The sequence below is a fragment of the Labrus mixtus genome, chromosome 8 (assembly GCF_963584025.1).
Source record: "Labrus mixtus chromosome 8, fLabMix1.1, whole genome shotgun sequence".
Classification (NCBI taxonomy): domain Eukaryota; kingdom Metazoa; phylum Chordata; class Actinopteri; order Labriformes; family Labridae; genus Labrus; species Labrus mixtus.
In genome coordinates this window covers 28,573,080-28,585,065 of record NC_083619.1, presented here as the reverse complement: position 1 = coordinate 28,585,065, position 11,986 = coordinate 28,573,080, and the positions used below count along the sequence as shown (strand labels likewise).

Genomic DNA, 11,986 nt, shown 5'->3' with positions numbered 1-11,986 from the left:
TTTCTCTCTGCGTTACAGCCTTTCATATGCAAACTGTGTTTCAGGTCACTGAAAACGCACCTTCAGTAAAACTCCTTCCAGGGTGAAGATTTTCAGAAACTCTGTTTCAGGTGTTTCTGTGTAGACGGGGAAAACACAGATTTGTTTGCATTTTCAGGCTCACCGGGATAAAGACTCTTCACTGTAACTGTTAAATATGGAGTCAAGCCGTACTGTCCCTCGTTCAGATGTTAAGAAGCAGCAGAGGAGACCAGACGAAGTCCTCGAACAGAATGAACCGACGACAGCACAGAAGCCAGAGGAGGTTGTTCTTTAGAAACGCAGCCTCGTGTCTCAGCAGCAGGGATGTAACGATTCACTCAACTCACGATTCTCTCAGGATTTATTTTACAAAATGAGACTGTAGACAAATGATGACTGAAAAATATTCCTTTAGGGGCTGCTAACCCTCTTGTCAGTGTGGTTTGGATTAAATGCTGCATCATGTTGGTTGTGTTATTTATGTAGTTCCCCGTCTTCTTGTAATATTTGCACACAGTTTTTTGTCTCGTCTGTTATCTTCTCACCTCTTTCATTTTCTGTCTTGGTGAAGCCAAAATGCTTCCACACCTCTGATTTAAAAGACGGTGGTGCATCCTCAATTTCTAAATCTTGCTCTACAGCTGCTGACTCTCACCATGTTATTGAGATTCTTTGTTCGGAGTACCAATGTGAACCTCGACAGCTTTGAATTGATTTTTAACTGCCTCATGATTACTCTTTACATCCCTAAGATTAAGTTTAAACTGATTTTCAGAGTACTACTCAGCGTTTTAATTTTTTTATTTTTTTGAAAAGGGACAGTGTACATTAATCAACATTAAAACAGATGTAAATTTTCCCGAATTGGTCGACATCGGCAGTCCCTCTGCCAGATGTTCTTTGGCATCATAGAATTAAATGTAACCCATTATAATACGTTCATTGGTATAGAAAAAAAAAAAAAGAACAACAACAACAAATTCTGATTTATACAAATTGGGTTAAAAGAACTCCAACATAGGACACAGCATTAGATTTAATATTTTTATAAAAATGTACATCCTGATCAATATCATTTTCAAAACTAAATGATTTATATTGCGGTCCCTTTAGAAAACTTAGGTTTGACTCCTTATATTTTTTGTTATTATAATTAAATTCAACAAAAGAATTTTTCTTTTGAGAGAAATCATCGCTCTCATCCTTCAAAGGAAGGTAAATGTTTTCATCCATCATATTATCAAGAGAAAAAACATTGTATTAAAGTAAATCTCACAGCAATATACAGTGAAGCTAAATCCTGACTCTGTTAAAACATGCTCCCTGAACAGTCAAAAAAAAGAACATGATGTAAAAAAAAACAAATGTGTCGTGATCCCACCAGACTGCAAACATTATATTGTTCCAGATCCCTCAGGTTTCTCGTCACGACCACGTTCGCTTGCTCAAGTAGTCCATTTGACTTCATAAAAACGTTTCCATTCCTTTTCCATGTTGCATTATGGTGCGTTCTAATTCATAACTCATTCCTGCAAACGCGAGGGAAGGTGGGTTGGAGGTGTGTCTCTGGAGGAGTGCGGAGGCTTCAGTATGGAGGAGGTGTGGCCAAACAGCAGTTAGCAGTGTTTATGGCCTCCAGTAAGTTGATTCCCGAATAGTTTTTTACCTTAAGATGTTCGTTTAACTCAAAGATGATCATCAACACTTTCTCAACCTCTTTACTAAAATGCTAATTAAATGGGACGCGTGAGGTTTTTCTCTTTGACGCTTCATTTCTATGGAGTCAATTTGTTGTAAAAATGAAGGCTGTCAGAAGTCACTAAATTTTGCTCATTTTGTCCCTTTGCGCTCACCGTCTCTTCAGACTCATGAATCAGAACAGAAACAACAGCATATGAAGATATGAATACAAATAACCAAACATGGAGAGTGGATAGAAGTTGATATTTATCATGCAGAGAAATGTCAGTTCAGGTGAACAAAAGTCATCCTGAGCAGTGAAAGAGTCCACGGCTAAACAGACACAGGAAGGAGAGTCACTTAAAGACACTCAAACATTTACAGAACAGACGAGAAGAGGTCAAAGTACCGCCCATAAAGTTTGATTGACAGGTGACGACGATAAGATCTCAGCAACGAACATGAATAAAAATCAAGTTGAAGATTTAAAACACAGCAAGTTAAACATCTATCTCGTGAATGACTTCTGTCTATTTCAGTTTACACAACTCAGCAGAGGCTCCAACACACAAGCCAATCCAGAGTCCAGCATGTAGAGGCTGAGTGAAAGTGGTCTGGACTCTGTGGAGGAGAGTCATGGTTTTAGAGATGCTGTAGAAGGACAGAATACCTGCTCTGTGATCCAGGTACACTCCTACTCTGGAGGACAGACGACCTGAGACAGGAGTGCTGACATTGTTGTACCAAAAGTTATAACTGTCGCTGTCACAATCTAACTCCCAAGATTTGTCATTAAGTCCAAACAAACATTCATGTGAGCTCCCTGCTCTGCGGATATTCTTGTATGCGACTGCTATATAAACTCCTTTCCCCCCCGACTCCACCTCCCAGTAACAACGTCCAGTCAGACTCTCTTTACTCAGGACCTGACAGTAATCAGTGAATCTGTCTGGGTGACGAGAATAAGACTGTTCTTCACTCATTAATGTTACTTTTCTGTTCCCATCAGATAATAACAGCCGTGTGTGTGCTGTGTTTGGATCCAGTGTGATGTCACATGAATACTTTAAGAACTCAGCTCTGGTCTTGGGCTCTGGTTCTGGTCCTGACAGTAAAAAATCCACTTCAGTCACTGTCTGTGAGATGTTTGTCCATTTCTCTCTCAGGACGTCCTGTAGTTTATCTCTGACTTCTGACACAGCCGCTGTCACGTCCTCAAAGTACCTCAGAGGACGGATCTTGATGCTGGATGAGAGTGTAGATTCACTGAGTGGTGACAGTGAGGGGTAGTCATGTAGAAACTGGTTGTGATCTTCTGTGTGTGAGAGCTTCTCCAGTTCAGCATCTTTCCTCTTCAGCTCAGTGATCTCCTGCTCCAGCTTCTCCTGAAGCTCTCTGACTCGACTCACTTCAGTTTGCTGCTGAGATCTGACCTGCAGCTTCACATCAGAGCGTCTTTTATCCATGAGACGGATCAGCTCAGTGAAGATCTTCTCACTGTTCCCCACTGTTTTATCAGCGGAGCCATTGATAGCCTCCACCTCCTGTTGAAGCAGCGTCACATCTTTCTCTCTGTCCTGGATTCTCTGCTGGATGTTTTGTCGACTCACCTCGAGCTCTCTCTGCCTCTCGCTCCTTTCTGCTGCAGCTGAGACTGTGTCGTGACCTTTGTGTTCATCCATTAAACAGAGATTACAGATAGACTGCTGATCAGTGCGACAAAATACTTTCATCACCTCATTATGACGAGAGCAGATGTTCTCCTGGAGCTTCTTGGAGGGCTCCACCAGCTTGTGTTTCTTTAATGGAGGAGCTTCTAAATGAGGTTGAAGGTGTTTGTCACAGTAAGAGGCCGGACACTGCAGACAGGACTTATAGGCTTTCAGTTTTCTCCCGATGCAGACATCACAGGCCACATCTTGAGGTCCAGCATAGCAGTGATCAGCACGAGCAGCTTGGAGTCCAGTCTTCTTCAGCTCCTCCACTAAATCTGCTAACATGGTGTTCTTCCTCAGGACAGGCCTCGGTGTGAAGGTCTGCCTACACTGAGGGCAGCTGTATATTTTCTTATTTTTCTCTGTATCCCAGTGGCTTTTAATACACTTCATGCAGTAGCTGTGTCCACAGGAAATAGTAACCGGATCCTTCAGGAGATCCAGACAGATGGAACAGCAGATTTTCTTTCGGTCCAGTTGGTTTCCTTGCTGAGCCATTTCTCCTCTTAGTGATCGTGACGGTCAAATAGTTCCTCTTTCTCTGGATAGAAACACAGTCAGAGCTCTGATGGACAACAACTGTCTGCTCTTGTTGACTTGCTGCACTGAATGAGGTTTTTCAGTTCCAGTAATTAACAGTTTATAGTTCACACCCATCCTCATACCTGCAGGTCTGTGACGGGGAGGGAAGAGAGAAATAGTTTCATTGGGTGGAGATCACTGACAAAAGGATGGATGTTCAGATTTGACTGCGTTCTACAAAGAGCAGCTGTTTATAAGAGACAGGGTGTGTCTCATAAACAACAAACAGTAAAAAAGGGAAAAAGAGAAATCCATAAACAGAGCAGCATTAGACCAATCACAGACATTGACCTTTTGTGTTTGAGAGCACGAAGAAGATGGAGGGGTTAACAAGCTCTGCTTCATTCCAGGAAGAGGAGCGGTGTGAGAGAGAGAGAGACTTGTTTACAACAGAGAACATTTTAATACAGTCCTTTAAGTCTTTTTGAACATCATTTAGAGTAACAGGTGTATTTTAGATGCACTTCAACAAATTCAACATATGAGTTCATTGTCACAGCTTTGAATCCCCACAGGACCTTAATGCACCAGATAATTACCTCATAACAGACTATAACAGCCAATGAGAGCCTTTGTTGAAAGGAGGTGCCGCCCCCTGGTTTGAGGGCCAATTACACGTGACTGTGCCGATGACTGACATCTCTTGTAGCCAATGAAATTCTCTAAACGTGGTTCTGCTGCTTCTATCGATACTTGGGCGTAATTTCTTCATGCTCACACTGAGGAGAGTTATTCAAAGTACGAGTGGCTTTCAGAGCGGCATTAAAAGTATTAATACGGTGATATTTATACCAAGAGAGGCTCTGAGTCAGGAATTATTTGCAGAAAACATGTATGTAGAATTAGACATTAAACACCCCCATAGAGCTGGAAGGGAATTAGGTTTGTGCTTGACTGTGAGGCTGGCAGTGGACTGGGGCCTCGTCCACACGTAGGAGGGTATTTTTGAAAACAGAGCTTTCTCTCTGCGTTACGGCCTTTCATATGCAAACTGTGTTTCAGGTCACCGAAAACGCACCTTCAGTAAAACTCCTAACAGGGTGAAGATTTTCAGAAACTCTGTTTCAGGTGTTTCTGTGTAGACGGGGAAAACACAGATTTGTTTGCATTTTCAGGCTCACCGGGATAAAGACTCTTCACTGTAACTGTTAAATATGGAGTCAAGCCGTACTGTCCCTCGTTCAGATGTTAAGAAGCAGCAGAGGAGACCAGATGAAGTCCTCGAGCAGAATGAACCGACGACAGCACAGAAGCCAGAGGAGGTTGTTCTTTAGAAACGCAGCCTCGTGTCTCAGCAGCAGGGATGTAACCATTCACTCAACTCACGATTCTCTCAGGATTTATTTTACAAAATGAGACTGTAGACAAATGATGACTGAAAAAGATTCCTTTATGGGCTGCTAACCTGCTTGTCAATGTGGTTTGGACTTTTAATGTTTTCTATCTCTCAACAAGGGGAGGTGATTGGAGCTTCTCATTGTGGTGTGGATTAAATGCTGCATCATGTTGGCTGTGCTATTTGTGTAGTTCCCTGTCTTCTTGTAATATTTGCACACAGTTTTTTGTCTTGTCTATTATCTTCTCACCTCTTTCATTTTCTGTCTTGGTGAAGCCAAAATGCTTCCACACCTCTGATTTAAAAGACAGTGGTGCATCCTCAATTTCTAAATCTTGCTCTACAGCTGCTGACTCTCACCATGTTTTTGAGATTCTTTGTTCGGAGTACCAATGTGAACCTCGACAGCTTTGAATCGATTTTTAACTGCCTCATGATTACTCTTTACATCCCTAAGATTAAGTTTATTAAAATGATTTTCAGAGTACTACTCAGCGTTTAAATTTTTTGATTTTTTTGAAAAGGGACAGTGTACATTAATCAACATTCAAACAGATGTAAATTTTCTCGAATTGGTCGACATCGGCAGTCCCTTTGCCAGATGTTCTTTGGCACCATAGAATTAAATGTAACCCATTATAATACGTTCATTAGTATAGAAGAAAAAAAAAAAACAACAACAACAAATTCTGATTTATACAAATTGGGTAAAAAGAACTCCAACATAGGACACAGCATTAGATTTAATATTTTTATAAAAATGTACATCCTGATCAATATCATTTTCAAAACTAAATGATTTATATTGCGGTACCTTTAGAAAACTTAGGTTTGACTCCTTATATTTTTTGTTATTATAATTAAATTCAACAAAAGAATTTTCCTTTTGAGAGAAATCATCGCTCTCATCCTTCAAAGGAAGATAAATGTTTTCATCCGTCATATTATCAAGAGAAAAAACATTGTATTAAAGTAAATCTCACAGCAATATACAGGGAAGCTAAATTCTTACTCTTTCAAAACATGCTCCCTGAACAGGCAAAAAAAAGAACATGATATAAAAAAAAGCAAATGTGTCGTGATCCCACCAGACTGCAACCATTATATTGTTCCAGATCCCTCAGGTTTCTCGTCACGACCACTTTCGCTTGCTCCAGTAGTCCATTTGACTTCATAAAAACTTTTCCATTCCTTTTCCATGTTGCATTATGGTGCGTTCTATTTCATAACTCCTTCCTGCAAACGCGAGGGAAGGTGGGTTGGAGGTGTGTCTCTGGAGGAGTGCGGAGGCTTCAGTATGGAGGAGGTGTGGCCAAACAGCAGTTAGCAGTGTTTATGGCCTCCAGTAAGTTGATACCCGAATAGTTTTTTACCTCAAGATGTTCGTTTAACTCAAAGATGATCATCAACACTTTCTCAACCTCTTTACTAAAATGCTAATTAAATGGGACACTTGAGGTTTTTCTCTTTGACGCTTCATTTCTATTGAGTCACTTTGTTGTAAAAATGAAGGCTGTCAGAAGTAACACATTTTGCTCATTTTGTCCCTTTGCGCTCAGACTCATGAATCAGAACAGAAACAACAGCATATGAAGATATGAATACAAATAATCAAACGTGGAGAGTGGAGAGAAGTTGATAATTACACGCAGAGAAATGTGAGTTCAGGTGAACAAAAGTCATCCTGAGCAGTGAAAGAGTCCACGGCTAAACAGACACAGGAAGGAGAGTCACTTAAAGACACTCAAACATTTACAGAACAGACGAGAAGAGGTCAAAGTACCGCCCATAAAGTTTGATTGACAGGTGACGAAGATCAGATCTCAGCAACGAGTATGAATAAAAATCAAGTTGAAGATTTAAAACACAGCAAGTTAAACATCTGTCTCGTTAATGACTTCTGTCTATTTCAATTTACACAACTCAGCAGAGTCTCCAACATGATAATCTAACCCGAGTCCAGCATGTAGAGGCTGAGTGAATGTGGTCTGAACTCTGTGGAGGAGAGTCATGGTTTTAGAGATGTTGTAGAAGGACAGAATACCTGCTCTGTGATCCAGGTACACTCCTACTCTGGAGGACTCAGGACCTGAGACAGGAGTGCAGACTTTGTTGTTACAAAAGTTATATCCGTTGTTGTAACAATCTAACATCCAAGATTTGTCATTACCTCCAAACAAACATTCATCTGAGCCCCCTGCTCTGCTGATATTCTTGTATGTGACTGCTACAGAAACTCCTCTTCCTCTCCTCTCCACCTCCCAGTAACAACATCCCGTCAGACTCTCTTTACTCAGGACCTGCCAACAATCAGTGAATCTGTCTGGGTGACTAGAATAAGACTGATGTTCTCTCATTGCTGTTACTTTTCTGTTCCCATCAGATAATAACAGCAGTGAGTTTGCTGTGTTTAGATCCAGTGTGATGTCACATGAATATTTTAAGAACTCAGCTCTGGTCATGTTCTCTGGTTCTGACAGTAAAAAATCCACTTCAGTCACTGTCTGTGAGATGTTTGTCCATTTCTCTCTCAGGACGTCCTGTAGTTTATCTCTGACTTCTGACACAGCCGCTGTCACGTCCTCAAAGTACCTCAGAGGACGGATCTTGATGCTGGATGAATGTGTAGATTCACTGAGTGGTGACAGTGAGGGGTAGTCGTGTAGAAACTGGTTGTGATCTTCTGTGTGTGAGAGCTTCTTCATCTCAGCGTCTTTCCTCTTCAGCTCAGTGATCTCCTGCTCCAGCTTCTCCTGAAGCTCTCTGACTCGACTCACTTCAGTTTGCTGCTGGGATCTGACCTGCTGCTTCACATCAGAGCGTCGTTTCTCCATGAGACGGATCAGCTCAGTGAACATCTTCTCACTGTTCCCCACTGTTTTATCAGCAGAGCCATTGATATCCTCCACCTCCTGTTGGAGCAGCTTCACATCTTTCTCTCTGTCCTGGATTCTCTGCTGGATGTTTTGTCGACTCACCTCGAGCTCTCTCTGCCTCTCGCTCCTTTCTTCTGCAGCTGAGACTGTGTCGTGACCTTTGTGTTCATCCACAGAGCAGAGATAACAGATAGACTGCTGATCAGTGCGACAGAACATCTTCATCACCTCATCATGACGAGAGCAGACGTTCTCCTGGAGCTTCTTGGAGGGCTCCACCAGCTTGTGTTTCTTAAATGGAGCTGCATCAAAATGAGGCTGGAGGTGTTTCTCACAGTAAGAAGCCAGACACTGCAGACAGGACTTACAGGCTTTCAGTTTTCTCCCGGTGCAGACATCACAGGCCACATCTTGAGGTCCAGCATAGCAGTGATCAGCAGGAGCAGCTTGGAGTCCAGTCTTCTTCAGCTCCTCCACTAAATCTGCTAACACAGTGTTTTTACTCAGGACAGGCCTCGGTATGAAGACCTGTCTGCACTGAGGGCAGGTGTAGACTCTCTTCTCATCCTGTGTATCCCAGTGGCTTTTAATACACTTCATGCAGTAGCTGTGTCCACAGGAAGTAGTCACCGGATCCTTCAGGAGATCCAGACAGATGGGACAGCAGAATTTCTCTCGGTCCAGTTGGTTTCCTCTCTGAGCCATTTCTCCTCTCAGTGATCGTGAAGGTCAAATAGTTCCTCGTTCTCTGGATAGAAACAAAGTCAGAGCTCTGATGGACAACAACTGTCTGCTCTTGTTGACTTGCTGCAGTGAAAGAGGTTTTTCAGTTCCAGTAATTCACAGTATATAGTTCACACCCATCGTCATACCTGCAGGTCTGTGACGGGGAGGGAAGAGGGAAATAGTTTCATTGGGTGGAGATCACTGACAGAAGGATGGATGTTCAGATTTGACTGCGTTCCACAAATCCTGTCTCTTTAAAAATCTGCTCTTTGTGGATTTTTAAAGAGATGGATGTGTCTCATAAACAACAAACAGTAAAAAAGGATAACAGAGAAATACATAAACAGAGGGTTTCCATGACAGTCTTCACATAAATGGGCGGAGTTTGCAGCATTAGACCAATCACAGACATTGACCTTTTGTGTTTGAGAGCAGGAAGAAGAGGGAGGGGTTATCAAGCTCTGCTTCATTCCAGGAAGAGGAGCGGTGTGACAGAGAGAGACTTGTTTACAACAGAGAACATTTCTCTTTTAAAAACACTTCTCATTTCAGATTTTACAAGATGAACTCTTCTTTGAATCGGAGGGTTTGGAGAAGGCTTTCTTGTTTCTGAAATAAGCTCTTCTGCAGTCCTTAAAGTTCAGTCTGCTTAAATGAGGATCATTTTAATACAGTCCTTTAAGTCTTTTTGAACGTCATTTAGAGTAACAGGTGTATTTTAGATGCACTTCAACAAATTCAACATATGAGTTCATTGTCACATCTCCGAATCCCCACAGGACCTGAATGCACCAGATGATCAGGCTCTGCAGCTAACCTTTAGACTGTGATGAAAGAATTAATCTGTAAAAAAAAGCTCATTTAGTTTAGTCACAATCATCCCGCTTTAAAAATCACATTATGCATTAATCGCATGCTGTTTGGTCCCTTTGGGAATGTTTCCATTGTTTATGATTTAACGATCATTCTGCCTCTAACCTGTAACCTGTAAGAGTGTAATATAAGAACATATGAGTGCAGTCACCCAATCATACAATGAGAGCGATGACAGCATGCAGCTTGACTTTTGTGAGAATTGTGTCCTGTATTTCTCTGAGGGTTCGCAGAAGCTCCTATTTAATCGAAGCGTCATGAGGATTTGCAGCGAGGACGTCGTGTTGGTTAAACTTCTCATATTGCATTATTTCTCCCTCTGAAGCAGCCCTGCAGGATTCACATTTCTTAATTAGAAAAGGAAAATTAAATTGCAGTTTTGTATTCACTCATCTGATAAAAGGACTAATTGATACCACGATTAATCATTAAAAAAAAGGTTTCACCGATCGCTTCAATCCTCAAAGGCCATCCTCACCGAAATTTATTTTCAATATCTCAGATTTCTTCCCCGCCCCCCACCCCTTTTCTACAGACTAAACGTTACACTTTTCATTGGCTCTGATGTGTTCAGGTGACTTTGCTTTGATTGTACATACACTAAAGTGATTGGTGTTGCTCTTCAGATTGATCTCACTCTCGTGTTTCTATAACTCTTGACAAATTGTTTCATTAAGCTGTTCACTAAAGAACCCCAGCTGAGGAGAGGAGATTTTCCATTTTTTCAGGAACTTGAGAAGTAGCAACAAATATTTGGAGATGGTAAAACAGAATGTTTCTGAATAATCCTAATCTGTCTCATCTTTATTTTGGCAGTTTTCAGGGTCTCAAATCAAAGTGTTGATGTGTGTGTTGAGCTCCTGCAGATTTGTCAGCAGAACAAAATATCATTTTAAAGCCCCTGAAAGCTCCGCATGAAATCCTCGCCAACATCAATTATTTATAAAGTCCGATCGAGTTTAGAGCGTCTTTTGTTTGAGAAATGGAGCTTCAGTTATAAGGTTCATCATTGTTTGCACATCGCTGCAGTCGCTCAGTCTGTAGGGACTTGGGTTCAAGTCCAAGTGCGGACCAAAATATGGAAGTTGGTCTTGTTGCTGGAGAGGTGCCAGGTCCTGAGTACTGCAGGGGCGCCCTCGAGTAAGGCAACAACCCAACAGCTCACCGTGTAGATGCCCCACTCTGACATCTCTCCATTAATGACGTCCAAAGATGTATTTTTGTAAATGATTTCCTGAGGTCGTTGGCTGTTGGCGATCTCTTATCTGGATATGGTTGTTTACGTGAATTGGTGTAGGTTTGAAGGTTTTGAAGATATATGAAAGAGGTTCATTCAACTTTGACTACCTTGTGTTGTAACTGTTTGGTGTTCCCTCCTGTCCGCAGCTGGAGTACACGGCCCGGCTGGACTTCCTGTGGCGCGTTCAGGCCAAAGAGGAGATCAACGAGATGAAGGAGCTCCGAGAACACAACGAGAACATGCTGAGGAACATCCTGCCCAGCCACGTGGCCCGACACTTCCTGGAGAAGGACCGGGACAACGAGGTCAGCACCAAACTCAGTCACACACTACAACCTTAGAGATTCATTTTTAAGTCTTTTTGCCTTTATTTTGATAGGACAGTGGATAGAGCGGGAAACATCAGGGAGGGAGGGAGGGAGGGAGGGAGTGGGGAATGACATGTGGGAAGGGAGCCTCAGGTCGGACTTGAACCCAGGCCATCTGCCTCGAGGAATAGTGCCCCAAAAGACAATTTTCTGCCAGCAGACTCTTATGCCAAAATCGATTGCTTACCATTTCTGAATTTATTCGTTTGGTTGAGTTTAAACGTCACATATTATTCAAAATCCACTTCCCCATGTTCCACTAACTCTAACATATGTCTCTAGTCCGTCTACAAACCCCCCAATGATGAGAAAAGTCCATCCTCTCCGTCTTCTGCCTGCTCCACTTTTCAGAAAAAGTGTGCTCAAACAGGCCGTTTGGAGATTTTCCCTTCATGACATCACAAAGGGCAGTAGCCCCTCCCCCAGGTGGGTGACACTCCCACAGCTAGGTGTTTGTTCTTCCCTCTGAGTCTGCCTTCTCACCGTAAACAACAGGACATGGAGCGAGAAAGCACCGAGTACACCCAAGCACCTTCCAGAGAGGGGGCGTGGTCAGACGCAGCTCATTT

At 42.3% G+C, this 11,986-nt stretch overlaps 3 protein-coding genes across 3 annotated transcripts in view; 2 read left to right on the top strand and 1 right to left on the bottom strand.

The window, feature by feature from the left end:
* Window positions 1-11,986, top strand: part of oc90 (otoconin 90) — a 433,801-nt gene that overhangs the window by 289,509 nt on the left and 132,306 nt on the right. The gene's annotated exons all lie outside the window — the stretch shown is intronic.
* The window catches only part of adcy8 (adenylate cyclase 8 (brain)), a 104,933-nt gene that overhangs the window by 80,931 nt on the left and 12,016 nt on the right, over window positions 1-11,986 (top strand). Inside the window, exon 13 of the mRNA XM_061043564.1 lies at window positions 11,196-11,354. Coding sequence (XP_060899547.1) covers window positions 11,196-11,354 — 159 coding nt within the window. The remainder of the gene's footprint in view (window positions 1-11,195; window positions 11,355-11,986) is intronic.
* On the bottom strand, window positions 2,213-8,943 carry LOC132978502 (E3 ubiquitin/ISG15 ligase TRIM25-like). The gene is made up of 2 exons (XM_061043707.1): window positions 7,242-8,943; window positions 2,213-3,935 (listed from the first exon to the last, which is right to left on the bottom strand). The coding sequence occupies exons 1-2, from the start codon at window positions 8,913-8,915 to the stop codon at window positions 2,232-2,234; spliced, it is 3,378 nt and encodes a 1,125-aa protein (XP_060899690.1). The 5' UTR covers window positions 8,916-8,943; the 3' UTR covers window positions 2,213-2,231.

What these genes read in the sequence shown, in the direction of transcription:
- LOC132978502 (XM_061043707.1), bottom strand. Translation starts at nt 8,915, where the DNA reads ATGGCTCAGAGAGGAAACCAACTGGACCGAGAGAAATTCTGCTGTCCC. An exon ending in CTGAGTTGTGTAAATTGAAA is followed by an intron (nt 3,936 to 7,241) that starts TAGACAGAAGTC and finishes ACTATTTGACCG; the next exon opens with TCACGATCACTAAGAGGAGA.